Here is a 20,006-nt window from a genome sequence, read left to right on the forward strand (position 1 = left end):
AACAAAAAAAAACAAAAAACAAGCTCATCTAAACGACTCCATTAACTTAATGAAGCATGTTAAAGTTGATTAATTAAAGAGGCTAATAACTTTATTAGATAAAGATTCTGCATCATAACAAGGTTTACAGCTTTTGGTTGTACAAAAATACGTCATTAAATTAAAAAATATGTTCTGTTTTGGGTTATATAAATTAACATGAAGGCAACAAATTTTACAATCGTTATTAAGACCCCTATAAAACCCCAATAACCCTGAAATAAGTACTCCCATGACTTTTTCTGCTATCCTCAATTTTTTTTTTTCGTACACCAAATATTTTTATCATATTGAATTTTCACCTGACGTGAAAATCGCGTACGTACAATTTTTCGAGAAAACTTCAAAACAGTGAAAATCCCTTTAGTAAAGAACTATTTCCGGCTAAAGATTATATACTCTCGAGACTATTTGGTAAAAAACACTTAACGCCCACCAATGTTGCTGATAAAACGTTAATTACCATATTTATCAACATAAAAGTACGAGTATGTTGACGTGCATGTTGTTATGAGACGATAAGTCACAGCCAAACTGCTGAATTATTTAGGTCTCAGCTGAAAATGGGTCACCAGTACTCCAGCTAGTTGGGCACATCCTACGCCAATCTTTCTTTTCTTCACGATTACAGTCTCCACATACACACGCACGTCTCACTCACACCTCAAACTACATCATTTACGAATAGGTCTATATCTAGTTTATACCCTGGTGGTAAGTTACTGCTGATAATATCCAATGGTATAGCAGAATTCTGCAGAGTTCAACACCATGAGTACAACCCCCCTATTATACAAGATTTATGGCTTCCTTCGGCACCACAATAATTTGATAAGCTGGAAAAGATTCTGTCAATAGTCCAGGCCTAGACTTATCAGCTTCTCATTCTTCTTCTCAGACTTCAGTCGCCAAACCTCTCTGCTCTGATGATGCCTTCAAATCTGACGATTAAAAACTATTTACCTTAAGATGACGCGAATTCAAATCTTGATCATCTTTGTTACCTCTAATTCTAATTTCACGCTAAAAATTTCGGCATTTAAAGTGGCCCAAATAGATATTAAAAGTACATTAGAATTATTTTTTTTTTAAACGGGGGGCCAGCCATCAATCTTAACCTGCTTTTAATTCACTTTAACCCAGTTTTTTCGAACACATCGTGAAAAGAAGAATGCTCCAAGAAGCTGTTCATCTCGTTTTGTTAAAGCTACCGAAGCTGTCATGATTGGCACGGTTGCCAGGATCATGTAAATCTAGACTTACGCTTGTACCAATTTTAATTGGAGGTGAATCTCTGTCCAGAAGTCGGACCAGGCGTCCTGATAGTGATCCCCGAAAGGTGTGCTTACCCCTGGTAGTTCTAGGGTTAGACTAGGTCCACAGTATTTACCGCTTGCGGTAAGAGGCGACTAAAAGGGACAGCTGTCCGGCTGACCTTTCACCCAGGCCCTTTCTTATCCCCCATTCTCCATCTCCGGTCCCTTATCTGTTTTCCTTTAATCCTTGTACTCCCACTACCTTGAGGGGTCAGAGCGCGCTGGGATTATAGCTAAGGGAGTTAATTTCTACAGAAAATCCTAGACGTTCACAGGTTAGGGGTTGTGCAACGAGGGTAACGACTAAAAACTATTGTAACGGGTCAGCCAAATATACATATATTGGCTGAGGCTCAGGCCCTTCAAGGGATGTCAGAGTGTAAGTAGGAAAAGCTGTAATTGGGGAAAGCGCGCTTTTCCTTACATTTACGTCATTTTTCTTTTCAGTTAGCTTGGTTTAGACTTGTTCTTTTTTTTTTTTATGATTTAAGGCGCGTCAACATCTAAGGTTATTGGCGCCCGGAGCTTTTTTCAGTGCACTGCCGGCCTCCGGACAAGGTTCTCTCGTTACAGACAACACTACCCATCACCGGACAGTGAGCTGTAAGAAGCTCCTAGGAAGAGAAAATCTAAGGGACAGCAGCTGGATTCGAACCCGGGTCCTCCGCGTGGGAGTCCAGTACGCTAACCGCATAGCTAATTTTTTCCTTGTTCTTATTTCCACAAATACGTGTTCTAACCTTGAAGGTTGTAACCTTCCATGCGGAACAATAAATCGCCGGAATTTTCCATACGCCCTGTTTGGTAATTGTGTTCAAATCAATTTCCGTTCAAACAGGCCACTAAATTGGCTCACACGAGCTGGAGCTGCCTAGGCATGTTTTATGTTTAAAAAAAAGGGAAATCTATATGAAGCTCCAAAACTTCAAACACTTCGCCAAAACCACCGAGTATCTGGTTTAATAATGTTCTCTCATCAAAACCTTCACAGCTATTCAAGTAATGGGTGTATTAAGTGACGCGGAACACCTGATAAGGTATTTCATCAAGCTGGCGGTGTCTGGGCAATGGAATTGAATTTGCAGAGAGAGAGATAGAGAGTGAGAATCAGCCTTTTTCAGTGCTTAGTGCTGCGATATTCTCTCTTTTTCAGCCTGCTCGCGGCTTGATTTTTCTCATCGATAAATATTCCCTCTCTCACGATATTCTCTAATTGTAACATTGTTAAACTTAGCATTAAACCAGTGACGTGTCCTTAAAACGATGTAAAAGGTTCCGGTTTTCATAACCAATCTTATTAGTGGGCAACGTTTTCTTTTTTTAATTTGAGTTAAAAATAATTATTTGTGGATAATTCTTGGAACAAATTTTCAACTTCCGCTTTACTATGACAAATTTTTAAATTTATTTTACGCACAGGAAATATCTGTGGTCTTCGTACGTGTGTGATTTTGTTCAAAATAACATCTGTAAGGCAAACAAAAATCGCCGAAAAATGAAACTTATTACTTGGAATTGGATCCACCTTAGGACCCGCGACTGTAACTTCCTCCAAATTCCTCTACCGGAAATGAAGACTACGATCTTCTTTAAACATTATAATAATCAGGTTGGCCAACAATTTTTAATCTCATTTTTTTTTTAATTTTTTCTGGGATAAATCAATTAAGGTCCCCTTTTTTGGCCTAGGATTTTAGGGGGGGGTTCCCATTGTAAAGGAGGAGGAATGATAGTGTGAGGAATTGAACTTTTCACTCTAAAGAAAATTCTACCACCGAAAGTACAACTTTTACGAAAAATAGATTTTTTTTTAAAAAAAATTTATTTTAAGATTGACTCAAAATACGTTGGACACAAAAGCTCCTGCACCCGTAAAACGTATTCCCCCCCGGGGGAGGGGGAGGGGGTAAAAATGGCTCAAATTGAAAGTTTAAAGCTCAAAGAAAGTCGTTAAAGAGCCATTTTTTTTGAGAGAGAGAGAGAAAATCTGAAAACAGTGGGAAAAAAAAATTCGCTCAGAAACGTGGTACTTCCGGTTGGAGAGATTCCGATCGATAGCTTCCCCCCTTGAGATTTTTTTTTTTTTCAGTTTATGAGATATTTTGTTTACACACAAAAACACACACACACAAACACAATATTGAGTTCATTTTCCGGCTTACTGTTAACTTAAATTAGATACTTCCGGTAAAAACGTAAAACGTAAAAACGTAAAACGTAAAAACGTAAAAACGTAAAACGTAAAAACGTAAAACGTAAAAACGTAAAACGTAAAAACGTAAAATGTAAAAACGTAAAATGTAAAAACGTAAATTCCAAAAATTTGTACACGTTCACCATACTTTCCTTAACTAGCCAGTGAAAGTAACAAAAATAAAATTAAAAATATGTAAATACAAAAATGGACAACTAAAAATACAATGTAAAATGTTCTTCTGAATTTTTATATTACTTCTTTTATTTATTATTTAACAACAATGCTAGTGTTTGTTTACAAAATAAGACCCCTGCAGTAATGGATTGTCTTCTAAAGAATAGAAGTGAACTCACAAAACAAAAGGACTACGTTAGTCAAGAGAGAGAATACCACTTCTCTTTGTTTACCTTATTAAAATACTTAGCCAGCACAATCTACTACTAACTAGTGTCTCTTTTTCATTACGGCCAGTACTTCTTAATTTAAAGTTTTTCTTTGAAATTCTTTAAAAAACAATGGGGGAATAATTTCTATTATTTACAATTCTTTATTTGTAATAAATACTACTCAAAAGTTGCTGAGGAATTGCAATAAAAAGATCAAAAAAAGACAGAAAGAGTTATATATTTTTTAAAATAAAAGTTGCTTCATTTGTCTTTTAATACCACATTATCTTTCAGAAATAAAACTTTTGAAAACAAAGATAAAACAGGATTTAACAAAAGCCGTGAGTGTCGCCTAACAAATTGTGGAAAACATCTCCACTGGTTTTTCCACAATTTTTATTTTGTTAATCCAATTAATAGTTTAGTTTTTCAGTACCTGGTGTAGCCTCCTCTTACTCTCTGAACAGCTGAACAACGGTCTGCCATACTCAAAATAACGGCAGCTATTTCTTCTTGCGGAATTTCTTCCCCATAGTAACGTTAAAACGTTAGCAAGCTCTCCAGTGTTCCTGGGTTGGGGCTGATGGTTATTTAGTCGTCTCTGAAAATTTTCCCAAATGTTTCTCTATTGGGTTTAGGTCTGGTTATAGTGCTGGCAGTGGTAAGTGGGTAATGCCGAGACGACGAATTTCTTCAAGAACACATCTGGCGCGGTGAGGGCGGGCATTGTCGTTGAGAAAAACAAATTGTGGCCCAATATTGTGTCTCGGAAGTCTGAGACAAACCCCCGAATAATGTCATCTCTGTATCTGATCCCAAGTGCCCTGAATGATGTGTAGTTCAGTACGATTGTTGAGAGTAATTCCACCCCACACTATGACACCGCCACCGCGGTGTGCTGTTACCGGTTGGATGAATTGTGGCTCAAAACGAGTGTTTGGCCTTCTCCACACTCGCAAACGTCTGCAATCACAGAATCTTGACTCGTCACCAAACAATACTAATTCCCAGTTTTGGTTCTCCCTCAACCTAGAGTTTACCCATTCCAATCTTGCTCTTCTGTGCCGAGTATCCAAAGAGGGCCTTCTAACTGGGCGATACGAACGCAAACCAACCTCTCTCAATCGATTTCTAATCGTTTGATCAGATACTTGAGTCCCAGAGGATTCAAAAAGACGATTTGGTAACTGTCGGGCGGTCAAAAAAGGGTTTCTGCGGGCATTCATCCTCACTAGGCGGTCTTCTCTTTCAGTGGTTCTTCGAAAATTCCCACCGCCATGGCGTCTTTGTGCAGTTCCAAACTCACGGTATCTTTGCAATGCTCGGCAAACAACACTTGGCGCAATGTTCAAAGCATTAGCAATTTCAAGCTGAGAAAGGCCCTGTAAATGAAACTGGACAATTAAATCTGCCCTTTCATCACTTAGAGGTCTTCTTTCCATGATAAAAAATTAGAATTGAGAAGCAAAAAAAAGGTTCATTCACTTTCAAATGCATTAGAACACTGAATCATTTTAAAGGACAAAATTAGCAATGTTTGTTTTTGTGGTTTATCAAAATGAATTAACCTTTGTACGACTAACAAGTGCATTAATTCCTTAATATAAACAAATATTGAATGCCAAAATAACGAGATAAACATCAAAACATTGTGCAAGTTGATTATATTTGATGTTATTTATAAATTCCTTAGCAACTTTTGAGTAGTTTACAATAACTATTTTTAGATTACTTTATTTCTATTTATCTTTATTATTTTTTAAGTTTATTTTTATTTATTCTTTATTAGTAACAAGACAGCTCGGTTTGGGTATCCTACAGAAGGAGCAAACGTTCATTATTAAGGTAAGAAATAACTGTGTAATTGGGTCATCTAATAATAGCTGAGCAGTTGGTCATTAAGTTTATTTTTTATTTAAAAATAGTCCATAATTAATTTGTAAGATAAATTAAGTAAAAAATGGACGAGAAAAGAGAGGAAATGAGAAAATGTGTATCCACAAAATGAAAATTGAAAAACACAAGACTTTTCTCTTAATGTTATATACCTACTCAATATTCCAACTTAAAAAAAAATTTCCACCAACTCAAAAAACATTTGAGTCCATACTTAAGTATAATCACTTTAGAAGGAGTCTACTAACCCCTCCCCCTCTCACTCTATAAAAAAAAAGTACATTTAATTCAATTTCCGGTAAAAAAAAGATTCCGGTATAAAAGTATTCGATCAAAGTAAAGTGCACTTTTGGGTAAGCTGGTTTTCTGGTCAACAGTTTAAGAAATGATTCTTAAAAATTTAATATACAGGTGACAAACTGGTACAGTTTTAACAGTAACAGCACTTTAGAGGTGGAACCTTAACCAACGCCCCCTTTCAAAGAAGAGAGTTCTGATTGGTTATTTCACTTAGGCCGCCATTTTTTTTTTTTGGTCACAATTGATTGGATGTTAATCACTTTTCTGGATAGATTTTTTCTAATTCATTAAGATTTTCTTAAAAACACTTCACGATGTACTGACTGGGCAACTAGGTGCTATAAATCTAAAAAAATTTAGAACTACAACTTTTACTTTAATTTTTTCTAGGTATTAAGACATAAATTTGTGATGTATTTTTAACCAAACAAATTTTATCAGCTATTATCAGCAGCTATTATATTATCAGTAGCTATTATCAGCAGCTATTATTATATCAGTAGCTATTATCAGCAGCTATTATTATATCAGTAGCTATTATAATATCAGTAGCTATTATTATATCAGTAGCTATTATCAGCAGCTATTATTTTATCAGTAGCTATTATCAGCAGCTATTATTCTATCAGTAGCTATTATTATATCAGTAGCTATTATTATATCAGTAGCTATTATTATATCAGTAGCTATTATCAGCAGCTATTATTATATCAGTAACTATTATCAGCAGCTATTATTATATCAGTAGCTATTATTATATCAGCAGCTATTATTACTCGTATATCAGTACGAGTACGTAACTATTTAGCAGACCCGTCTGGGAAAGCTTTGGTCCCGGTTGACTTGAATGAATAACAAAGTCAGAGTAATACATATTTTATGCTTTTAGAAGCGGATCGAAAGCCCAACAAAGAACTAATAAATAAAATAAAATAAGTAAAGCTTCAAATGGTAGCTTTCCATGAAAACTATTTACCGGATGTATATTGCTCAAGAGGTGAACTATTTCTTCCATATATATATGGCTGGTGTTCAGGTTATATTGTATTCTCAGTGATTTAGATGGCGGCAGAGAAGAAGGAAGGAGCCCCAGACTAGACTTGTGTGAGAGAATAGAATTCTTTATCAACAACCATACAGGGATTTATAGAAACCAGATTTCTTCTTGGAAAAAATAATTTTTCTTCATGAATTTTCTTTTCGATTTATTTTTTTTCGTTGTTTTCCTTTGTGTGATTTTGTTTTTTATTATGTAAACTCATTTCCACCTTACACAGGAAGTACTATACAGCGATCTCACCAAAAAGATTTTTTGCGACCACATTTTTGTAGGTCTATTGTTAAGACACACACACACACTCTGAGGGGAGAGTAAAGTTAGAAGAAGATTGTGACAGACAAATGGCAGCATGTCCATCAGCAGCTATCCAACCCCGTAGACTTCCTATCTATTCATCGTCCCCTAGTTATCCTCTAAAGAACTACATGGACCGAGTATCTCCTGAAATCCCCGATATTTACACCTCTCCAACATCTTGTTCCAGCAAGAAGCTCTTTATTACAACTTCAATCTTCCCTTCCTAACTCTACCCCACTTACTGGTCCTCCATTCATCTACCCTGACTTCTTTTGTAGGCACTAGCTCTTAGTTCACCCCGCCCTTAAGCTAGGCAAGCCCTCCCCCCACCGAAAACAAGTTGACCTATTACTTTACAACACCTTAATTCTCTTAATTCTCCGTATTGTTGGCTAATTTATGTCGGCCATTATTGTGATAAGTTTAACTACAAGGCGGCCATTCTGCATTGCGTAAAATGGAATTAGCCTTCATTAATTCCGTCTTTTCCTGTTTTTAATTACCGAGTTAATGTTTTTCTTTTCTTTTTGCTCATTTTTAAAGAACACAGTTTTACGAGCTCCTTGTCAGATTTTGGTAAAAGATTTTCCTAGTTTACTTTATAATTCTTTGCGAAAGATTAGTGGTGATATCCTGCGCGGTGCTTTTATCTTAATGTCATTTGTAGAGTGCCTGCTTGGAGTCTACATTTTACCTCGTTCCCATTATTAGCGATTTGCACACAGGAAGTAATCGCTGAAAAGTGAAAAGGAAAGAGTAAACAGCGTGTTTTTGCGACATCAGGATGGTGACGTGAAGTCTTTAGTCGTTCCATGGTCAGCAATTGCTGATTCTGGGCTTTGGATGATACGCATTTAAGAGAAGAGAGAATAAAGCTGGTGGTTCTCCTCTCTTTCCAGCACTTTTTCTAGCCTAAGACGATGGAGGAATGGCCCAGTGGTGATTGGGTTCAAAGACACCAGATGCCTTCCTTGGAAGGTAAGGTGCCTTTCTTAGTAAACGGGCGGCTTAGGAATGGACTCCCTCAAGTCAACCTTCTTCGTAAATGCCCTTTTTTTTTATGAATTCAGGATCAATATCTGAAGAATTTTCCGTTTTAATCTTATCTGGAGCCACAAAATAAGAGATCCAAAGCTCAGTATTTCTGATTTAATAACAAATCTTATCCTTTAAAGTACTGGCCACTGCAGGCTCAGGAAACACATGCATCGCATGGGCCTGGCAGATGATAGCCTTTGCAGGTTCAGTCAGGAAGAGGAGGAGGAAACGGCACTGCACGTGTTGTGCCAGTGCGAGGGGCTCGTATGGCTAAGGATGTTACTTCTCGGTGGAGGAAAAACCAAGGCCTGTGAGCTTTACCCAAGAGTCGCTCTCCATCATTAAGAGACTGATTAAAAGGACGGGTCTGGGAGGGTGAGCTTTAGAGTGGGGAAGAGCCACAATAGATCCAAACAGGTCACAGTGGCGTAGGCCTTGAGGTTGAGTTTAATCTAATCTAATCTATCTTTACTTCCAAGAAAAGAAATCTGATTGATTGCAACACCTGCTCTTGCGAAGAAGAAGTTTAAAACAGTCATAAATGTAAACACCACAACATCGATAATGGATAAAGAAAAATCATTATTATTCATGGTACCAAAGTTTGGGCACTGCAATGGTTGTGTTTTCCCGGTTCAAAGAAGAAAGACGTTCAAACAATGGAGAGAGAGTGACTCGACGGCAGTGTGGTGGAAGTCGATACAGGAGGCGCTGGCTGTGGTGCTAACGGTCAAGGTCGACGCCGCCAGAACTCCCACAGAATCCGCGCCTTCCTGTGGGAAGCTGTGGGTTCTCTCTTCAACAAAACAAACCCACCACCGATCACTAACTTCTAGGCTGGACTCAACTGTCGCCTTTACTCCTCTCTCTACCCTCTCTGTCTTTCTGTCATTGTCAACAACTATGTATATCTATTCTGTTTGTGAATCCTAAAATTTATAATTCTATTTGACTAGAATTATTTTATCTACGTCATTCTTTATTTTTATCCTTTCTTTGCAATCTCTATGAAGATTTATATTTAATTAAAAGAAATGAAAACTGGTGAACTGCCAACTTCATCTATTAAAAGAAAACTGCTATGGAAAAACCCACAAGACTTTTCTTTGTTTTTCCCTCTTTATGTAAGTAATTTCTGCTCAGAACCACACTACAACCATTCTAAGTAAAAATATGTAAAGTAATCGCCTATATAAGGCGGGGCTTAACGTCTAACTTCCACAATTAGTCATACGCTTAATTCAAAACTTGGGATCACCCACTTACAAAGCCACGCTCTTGACCACTAAACACCAACACTCACCCTCCCACGCCACTAAAGATATTGTTCTTCGTAAAAAAAAAATCTTGGTATCTCAAACTGAAAAACCTTTGACCCAATTCCTTTTTAGACGAATTGAAGAAAACTCGAAAATTAGCCTAATTAGAGAATCTCATTTCCGGGGTAAATTGATTGACCTTCAAAGCGTGGACGTCTTATACTCTATAGACAAACACAATAGTTCGTTATGATTAAAAAAAAAAAAAAATCATCTACTTACGATAACAACTCAAACCAAAAAATCCCTTTGCAAAGGATAAGAAAGAAAACAAAAAATATCAAGTCTGCAATGGAAACGGTAATGGCGGGAAAAAAAAATTGGAAACTTTCCAAACCCTAATGAATTTTAAAATAAAATGGACGAAAAGTCGAATTAATTATATAAAAATGATTATTTCAGTTTATATTCTAAAGCAGCTTTAAAAAAAAAAAACCAAGATCAGTGCAAAATAGATCGATACTGACATCGATGCTGCTGATCGATGTCAGTATCGATCTAGGAATCATTAAACAAAATATTTGAAATTCACTAAAGTAACAGCTGTCTTCATTTTGCGTCGTTAGTTATTAAAACAGGGGGTCGCCAAGAAAAAAAAAAAGGTTTGACTAAGGGCAAAGGTTGGTAGGCCTGTCGCTAAAAGGGTTGCTTCAGTAGAATACATTATCAATCTACTACAATCTAGAAAGCAGTACTGAAACCCTAACCCATCGTGCTATAAAAATCTGTACATAGCTTGACTTCGATCTAAGACAGAAGTCACCAAACTTTTTTCGATCAGGGACCCCCACTATATAATTTTTCAGAAATTTCCATCGACCCCCGCCCATAAAAGTAAATTTTCAGTTAATTAAAAATAAAACTATCTATGAGGTACTGTGTTTGTACAATTTATTTTATGATTTTAAACATTTATTAAAGTAATTTTACATTGTGTAACCAAATAGTTTTATGAAAAATATCTTGAATGTTGAAATTTAAATACCTTAATATTTGAATAAATAATAAGTAATTATAAATAAGTACTGTAACTACAAGTATTGCTTCTTAATTAATGGAGAGAACCGCTATATTGGGTTCGAAATTGTTTTTCCTTCGACCCCCTGGCACAGATCGACCCACTACTTTTGTTAAATAGACCCCCGGGGTCTTATATAGACCACTTTGGCAACCTCTGTATTAAAAGAAGTACTTTACTCTCTACTTTTAAATAAATAAAATGTTTCTATCTTTGATTTGATCTACCATAGCACTGATGTTTATTGATTTCAGACATTCATGTATCATCAGGGGTAGACTGAACAGCTTGGTGTAAAGATTTTAAAGATCGTAAATACACTTGCTGCCTATAATGCGAGATAGTAACCTAAGTAAAGTGTCGAAATCTCTACCCCAAACTGATTCATCTTACTCTCTGATGATGGAAGAAAATCCAAAAAAACCAGGTTAGGAATACAACTAAAAATAAAAAGATAGTACCCATCACTACCGACATTTTCAATAAAGGTTTCTTTAAAAAAAATAAAAATAGAAAATACAGCAACAGTAAGAGCATTATTTATTTATTTATTTTTTTTGAAAATAATGAGAACATTGTTTTCCATTATTCGCGTTAGATAGCGCACAGTTTCTGTGAAGTTTAATTTCATTACAAACCAGTAGAGCGCATCACCCAAACCAAGCGATAGCAACGCCATCTTAAACATGTGTAAGCATTTTTTTTTGTTATTTTTAGATAGAGTGAGAGAGAAGACGGGTGTTTAATATGCGTGAATTTTCTTTTATTATCTTCACAAAATATATTCTTTAGCCATAACACCGATTCCCCCACTCCAATGTTCTTTTTTTTTTTTCTTTTATTTGTAAAACAAAAAGTGAAGACAACAAAAAGTTATACAATATTATTCGCTAGAGATAAAAAGTAATGGCAGCCATTTCTTTTTAAAAACAAGGGATTTCAACAATAAAAACAATTACAACAATAAACTAACCTAGTATCAGTTGCAATACCTATCGAGAAAACAAATCGATTTTAGTAGACAATCGATGGAGAAATTAGGTTATCAGGGATAAATGGTGAAGGCGGCTTTACCACAGTAAAGTAAAGAAGTAAAATAATCGGCTAAGTTTTCAGTCGGGGCTTTAAAGTCCAAGTTCGGGATGGAAGCACATGAGCGATTAGAACTGGGAATATTCCTCTTTCTATCCAAGCTTTGTAACCTCTACCCCCAGATGGAAAGATATTCAATTATTTGAAAAGATGAAATGGAAAAAAAATGCCCCTTTAATTTGCATTCTTTCAAAAAAACACAAAAAAAAACAGTCTATGTCTCGATTAAAAAAAAAAGTAAAAAAGTAATTGCCTATTTTTTCAGGCGGGGGCTGAACGTCCAAAACTACCAATTAGGTGTCGTGGACGGAGGCGACTAGCAAACATACTTTACTGTTAAATTTCTCATTAAAACTGTCCGGTAGGACAGTTGTATAAGGGTTGATCGTCAAAAACTGCACGAATCCACTAAACCAACAATACATCTCAGCTTTGCGGGTCTAGCCTACAACCGCCCAACATACTTTACTATAAATTTCTCATATTAACCATTAAATAAAATCCAAGACCTAGACCAGGGGAATCGAACCCACTAAACCAACAATACATCTTAGCTTTGCGGGTCTAGCCTATAACCGCCCAACATACTTTACTGCAAATTTCTCATATTAACCATTAAATAAAATCCAAGACCTAGACCAGGGGAATCGAACCCACTAAACCAACAGTACATCTTAGCATTGCGGGTCTAGCCTATAACCGCCTAACATACTTAACTATAAATTTCTCATATTAACCATTAAATAAAATCCAAGACCTAGACCAGGGGAATCGAACCCACTAAACCAACAATACATCTTAGCATTGCGGGTCTAGCCTATAACCGCCTAACATACTTTACTGCAAATTTCTCATATTAACCAGTAAATAAAATCCAAGACCTAGACCAGGGGAATCGAACCCACTAAACCAACAATACATCTTAGCATTGCGGGTCTAGCCTATAACCGCCTAACATACTTTACTGCAAATTTCTCATATTAACCAGTAAATAAAATCCAAGACCTAGACCAGGGGAATCGAACCCACTAAACCAACAATACATCTTAGCTTTGCGGGTCTAGCCTATAACCGCACGGCTATCGTGGCGACAAAAATACAGTCTGTCTTGATTTCAGAAGTTATAGTTGAATAAAAATGACTAATTCACAAGTGACTAAAAAAGTAATGGCCGCCTTCCAAATAAATGTACAACTACAGCCAATACTTTTAATTAATTTTTATATATTCATACAGTTATGGAATTGAATATCGACAGTAAAAAATAAATAAATAAATAATAACTTTTTAATAGAATTCAAATCTAACATAACAATATACAGCCAGCTGCTCTCACAGCTATTATTGATTTTAGTGAATTGCTTCAACAAATTCTGTTGAATACGATTATTTAATATTAACAATGGGAGAGTTGGCCTGCCTGCTCTCTCCCCCACCCTACCACACTCCACCCAGAGTACTAATCCTTCTGAAATCTGTTATAGTTGAACCACAGCATCAATTATATTGTATAAGCCGTCTGTGCGGAATATCTGGTCGAGTAATTAAGGAACTTAAGAGAAGAGAGGCTAAAAGCACAACTTGCACAAAGCTCTCCCCCTCCATGCGCGCGCACACACTAACACACCAACGCTACCATTATCGTAATCATTTATTTTTAAATGTATTGGAGAGCTCCTAAACTTTACTGATGGCGGTCAGTAGATGTGAAAATTAATAACAAAAGAAACTTTCGAGAACAAAACTCATGAGGATCTCGTACTTTTTATAAATAAGAACGAACGAATCAGCCCCTTTGGAGTCGTTGGATTTGAATCAGTTCCAGGGTTGGAATCGTTCACTGATTCCAGTCTCTGTACTTACCCACAATGCATTAGTACAAAATGTCACGCAATTTATTAAAATACAGTCGAACCTCGCTTAACGAGCATAATTCGTTCCAGAACCTTACTCGTTAAGCGAAATACTCGTTAAGCGAAACAATTTTTTTCATTTAAATTAAAATAAAAGGGGATAATTGGTTCCATGCAAAAAAAATATTGATAAAAATTTTTTTTATAACATTTATTTCGAAAAAATTATATACATATGATGTAATATAATATAAATTACATATATTAATTGAGATAAATATGTACATTCATAATTAATCCTTTTTAATTATAAATTTGTCCAATGTTCCTTGTTTCTGCCGTCGCTTCAAAATGTCTTCAAAATGTGACACAGCATTATCATTAAATAAATTTATAGATCGCATAGCCACAGTCTTATTCGGGTGATAGTTTTCTACGTGTGTTGCAACAGTTTCCCATGCTTTCAACATTTCTCTTATTGCGCTGGAAGATTGTTGTTCCTCTGATATTTTCTCCTCTTTGTCTAATAAATTCTCTTCCACCAATTCTTGTTGTGAAATGTGTTGCAACTCAACAAGTTCCTCTGTGGATAGCTCTTGACTATGATCGTTCAACCCCTAGAACAATCTAAGCCTTTCTTCTCTGCCCAGGTCAACTTCGTTACAATATTTAAACACAAATGTCACTATATGGACTTTCCCTATACACCACTCATTCGGTGAAGTTCGGTTTCGACTGTATCAGTGCATTAGATACGTGGAGAATATGAAACGCATATGCGTAAACAGGAATGACTAATCGAAGAATGCGCAGTTTTCGATGAGTCAGCGAAAACTGCGCAGTCAGCGAAATGTCATTAGAAAACTATCGTTATGCGAAACATCGCTCGCTATAAGAATCAATTTGTTTTACTCGTTATGCGAATTACTCGTTAAGCGAGGTGCTCGTTATGCGAGGTTCCACTGTACAGTCGAACCTCGCTTAACGAGCATAATTCGTTCCAGAACCTTACTCGTTAAGCGAAATACTCGTTAAGCGAAACAATTTTTTTATATAAATTAAAATAAAAGGGGATCAGCCACATTTACACCATTTTCTGGTTTCTCAATGATTTTACGTTTCAATTCTAACGTTATTTTAATTCTTTTCGAAGCCATTTTGTTAGAGGGATAACAAAATAAACACAATAATATTTAAACACAAATATCACTATATGGACTTCCCCTATACACCACTCATTCGGTGAAGTTCGGTTTCGACTGTATCAATGCATTAGATACGTGGAGAATATGAATGACTAATCGGAGAATGCGCAGTTTTCGATGAGTCAGCGAAATGTCATTAGAAAACTATCGTTATGCGAAACATCGCTCGCTATAAGAATCAATTTGTTTTACTCGTTATGCGAATTACTCGTTAAGAGAGGTGCTCGTTATGCGAGGTTCCACTGCAGTGAGCTTTCAATGTTTAGAGAAAATTATTATTAAGTTGTATAACAGTTGGAGGAGTCACCTAGTTAAACAGTCTACCTAGTTAAACTAAACACGCTTACATGGATAGTTTTGGAGGTGGTTATTAGTTTTGATTGGCCTTCTTCAGACAAATCATTTCCAACTGGGAGAACCCCCCTCCAAAAAAAAACAAAAAAAAACCTTCTTAACTAAGTGAAGTAAGAGAAAAGTTAGGTAAGGAGGATTGGAATGCAGGGAAAAAAGGAGAGGAAAAACCTGCAGCTAGTGTAGAGAGTTAGAGTAGGATATGTTTTAGTCTTCTGTGTCTGTATGTTGTAGAAGGATCTGTACGAGTGGATTGGGATGGCAGTCTAGCATGGAAAGGAGTTCGAGCAGCCGATTTTGGATAAAGGAGTGTACGGGGGATAATGGACGCGCAGTCTCGTGTAGTGAGTCAATTCTAGTGCGTCGTGGAGAGAGTCTGTTGCGAGTCTCCAGAAATTTGTTTTGCGTAGTCCCAGGAGTTTCTTGATGTTACCTACTACAAGTCCAGGCTCCAAGGCGGAGCAGGCGTAGAGCAACATCAGAGCCTAATGACTACTTTGTAGAAGGAATAGTTTGTTGGTCCACAGTCATTTTGGAGTCACGTGAGAGAAGAGGAAATAATAGTCTGACTAGTCCAGTTTGCCTGAGTTTACTTTGTCCCTGAACGTGCGTAGTGAAGTTCAGTTTGTTGTCCTAAAGTTAGCCCTAAAGTACTTCACGTGGGTAGACCACGGAATGAGAGTGTTATTACATCTGATTTGTCGGTTAAGAGAGGGTCTGCGTTTGGGTGAAGAGTATAGCGTTTGTCTTGTCGTGGTTAATTTTTTGTCGTGGAAGCTTTTTTGTTTTTTTGGGGGGGGAGGGAGGTAAAAGTCAAAAACATTTTCTCTTATTACAAATTATTTTATCAGGATTATGCAAACTGTTTTTAACAGAGAATCATGTCAGACGGAGCTCAACAACCAATTACCAACTTTTAGGTATCCTGTGACTTTTTCCCCTCTCTGTGTACAAACTTCTTCAAACTTTTATCAAGGATTCTCCTTAATTTTTTTTTTTGGTTTCTCTTAAAGGAAAATTATTTCCCAATAAACAATGCTAATTCCTTTGGAAAAGTTTCGACTTTTTTTTTGGTGAGCTTTTTCTTAACATATTAGTGGCTAAAAGAAATTGATGCGATCGTGCGAACAATATCTAATTATCACCGGAAGTATTTGTTTCGAGGTTTCCTAGAAACCAAATTGGTCTGTCCAACAGTGAGTGCATGATTCGAAAAGGAAGTATTATAGGAAGTGCAAATCTGATATCTTGGTACCATCGGACTCTAGGAAAATTCCATTGGGCGTGGAGGATGCGCTTTTCTTTTTTTTGCCAGTTTATCATTAAAAAAAAAAAAATGCACTTTATTGTATCAATGATGTGTTATCTGTCAAAGAAACAGCATGAAAATGCTCTTAAAAAAAATTACAGTAAAAAAAAACTTGCTGTTGTGCTTTAGATACTTCAATATTTGCGTCCACTTTTTGCCAAATTACGACTATCTATCAAATCCATCAATAGTTTGTAGAAAGGCCGCTATGTATTTGTGAAGGCGAGTAGACAGACCCCTCTGGTAGGAGATAAATTGATATGTGAAGTACAAAAGGGATGAAAGCATTCACGTCTTGAGGGCGCTGAAGGCGAGTATGGGGTACTTGATTGAATGGAGTATACCCTGAAGGAATTCAATACCCTTAAGCATTTAGGGTTTCACATTTCCTTCCGGCTTCTCTAATTGTAGTAAGGTCACTTTAGCCTACCACAACCGCCTTCTACAAAAGCTTGCTTCTACTTCAGATCGGTACTGCCAATGGCCAATAGGCTGGACGGAAACATCCCGCGACTTATGTAAAATTCTTACATTTATTTACAAGTGAAACTTGGTAAATACGTTTCTAATGATTACGATGAATGCTGGACATCATCCATATACGTTATAGCCTTCTAACGAGGTTCAAAATTGCCTAGATGATTTTTTTGAAAGCCAAGTATTCTATTTTAACGATATTTTTTTACAGCCACAGGTGGTCGCTAATAATAATCTAGATCTTTCACTTTTTGTATTGCAGAAATAAATATTTTGGAAATCTAAATTAAGCAGCCTAACTTATATGTGTTGGCATTTTGTAAGTATACAAAATTTGTGGCAAAAAAAATAGTTATTTTTAAATATTTTAGGGTAGATTTCTTGTTCAGGTGGTGTCAGGGATGGGTCTAGATGTAGTATCTGCCAGGTCTGCTAGCAGGTAGTTACCCGCTAAAGCGCAAACTCCTTGGCTTTCGCAATCTTCGACTTCCGTAGACAACATAGTTCCAAGTTCACACCAATTCGATTAAGTTCTTGTCTAGTCCTAAGTTGACCGCCCCTTTAGCACTTGATCAGCTACAGGCAAGGTGCCTGCTTAGAGCTTATTTCGGCTGTTTTTTGTATCACGCGAGAGGAATACCTTAAGCTGTAGTGTAGAATGGAAAGCCTTATCACCAAAGCCAAGTTCAGAGGTTCTCGGTTCAATTCTTGAGCTCTTTCTTTGTTGAAAGAAGCATTCTAGAGCTCTTTCTTTGATGAAATAAGAATCCTTGAGCTCTTTCTTTAATGAAAGAAGAATCCTTGAGCTCTTTCTTTGATTAAAGTAAAAATCCTAGAGCTCTTTCTTTGATGAAAGAAGAATCTCCTTGAGCTCTTTCTTTGATGAAAGAAGAATCTCCTTGAGCTCTTTTTTTAATGAAAGAAGAATCCTTGAGCTCTTTCTTTGATGAAAAAAGAATCTCCTTGAGCTCTTTCTTTGATGAAAGAAGAATCTCCTTGAGCTCTTTCTTTGATGAAAGAAGAATCTCCTTGAGCTCTTTCTTTGATGAAAGAAGAATCCTTGAGCTCTTATTTTGATGAAAGAAGAATCCTTGAGTTCTTATTTTGATGAAAGAAGAATCTCCTTGAGCTCTTATTTTGATGAAAGAAGAATCTCCTTTAGCTCTTTCTTTGATGAAAGAAGAATCTCCTTGAACTCTTTCTTTGATGAAAGAAGAATCTCCTTGAGCTCTTTCTTTAATGAAAGAAGAATCCTTGAGCTCTTTCTTTAATGAAAGAAGAATCTCCTTGAGCTCTTTCTTTAATGAAAGAAGAATCCTTGAGCTCTTTCTTTAATGAAAAAAGAATCCTTGAACCTTGATCCCCTTAAGCCTGTTACTGATGCATGAGTACTGTTTTGCAGCTTAAGTAAGCCTTTTATTTCATTGCGTGAAAACATTTATTCGAATAATCAAATAAAATTAAGAATTTATTTTTACAAAGTTTTTGGGAAATAAGTAAAATTTCGCCGGCTTTTATAATGGTGGAATCGTCTTTCCGTAAGGGTAAATTACCTTCCAACTCAACTTCCTGTAGCGACAGAATTTCCGGCGCAGGGGGGGGGGACTATGGAGTAAGAGATCTCATCAGTATCCTAAAGGAGGTTTGACATTCCTGTGTTGAGTCGCAGTGCTACCACTACAACCCCCGCCCCGGACAGAAATACACACGCATACACTCAAACAGGAAGGAACCACACTGCCAGCATGATGTAAATTTTAATTTAAGAGGGTTTTTCCAGCTAAAGTCCTTGATTGATTCGAGTTTTCCCCCGCAATCGTTGCCTTGCCAATAGGAAACATTCTTACTTTTTTGGAATACGATGGAAACGTGTAACGGTAACACATTGTAGAAGGAGAAAATGGGTTGGCTGGCAGCGAACGTTTTTTCTTGAGCGGCATAGCAATGAGGCGGCACTGCGGAGTGCCAGGAGGGCCAGAGCCGCCTCCAGCTGGAAGAGAGTTCGGGTTGGGGGCCGAACTACTGTCCCACTTCTTCCACTATCACTGCATCAATATCGCCACTTGGTAAGGAAATTATATCAACTTATTTACTGTTATAAGATTTTTTTTTTTTTTTCTAACAGCTTTTTATACACACTACAGGTGTTTGAGGAAATAGAAGGGTGGAAAATTTTCTTCCTAACAGCAAGAAAATGCTGGTTACGAACACACTAAGTCGTCTTCTCTCCGGTAAGAATATTTTAACGTACATCTCAAAAGATTTTCCTAATTAAAACTTTTCATCAACAGAATAAGTTTACGAGAAAATTGTAGATAGATAGCATTTTGTGGGGGGGAAGGGAATTGTGAAAAGCGGAAAATGCATTCAGTAAATTTTACAGTGATTTCAGTATTTTAGACAAATCTGAAATTGGAGCAACTAATTTAACCTACATTTATACATAATATGTAAGACGCAAAAACCCTTCATTGTACACTAAAATTGTTTTTTTTTTTTAGAGAGAGAAAAGCTATTTCCGCATTTTCTATAGAAAACTCAATAACTGAAAATTTTGATTTGATCGTAACACTTCCGTTGCCTAGTAAGTAAGGAAATGTATAAAATAATAATGAGGTAACAACGATGTTGGTTGGAAAAGTTTTAGATAAGTAATTTTTTTTCTCAAATTGTCAGAAAAGAGGGAAATGTAATTTTCTTTCAATTTCTTTAATCTTTATTTGAAGGTTTCCTTTATCTCTCTCTGCCTCTCTCGCTCGCTCCTTTGGCGCTGAATGCGAGAAACAATAGGAATGCTGCTCAGTCTTTAAGAAAGAAGTATTAAAAGAAATGGAGGCACTTCCTTTGTTCTCG

The 20,006-nt window shown here is 36.5% G+C and overlaps 1 protein-coding gene across 1 annotated transcript in view; it reads left to right on the forward strand.

Moving 5' to 3' along the window:
- The window catches only part of LOC141452745 (uncharacterized), a gene marked incomplete at its 5' end in the record, with an annotated part of 68,641 nt that overhangs the window by 1,963 nt on the left and 46,672 nt on the right, over positions 1-20,006 (forward strand). The window contains one exon of the mRNA XM_074125144.1: positions 5,728-5,783. Within this exon, the coding sequence (XP_073981245.1) occupies positions 5,728-5,783 (56 nt within the window). The remainder of the gene's footprint in view (positions 1-5,727; positions 5,784-20,006) is intronic.

Source organism: Rhodnius prolixus, unplaced genomic scaffold, assembly GCF_049639745.1.
Source record: "Rhodnius prolixus isolate KJV_2025 unplaced genomic scaffold, Rpr scaffold_3, whole genome shotgun sequence".
Classification (NCBI taxonomy): domain Eukaryota; kingdom Metazoa; phylum Arthropoda; class Insecta; order Hemiptera; family Reduviidae; genus Rhodnius; species Rhodnius prolixus.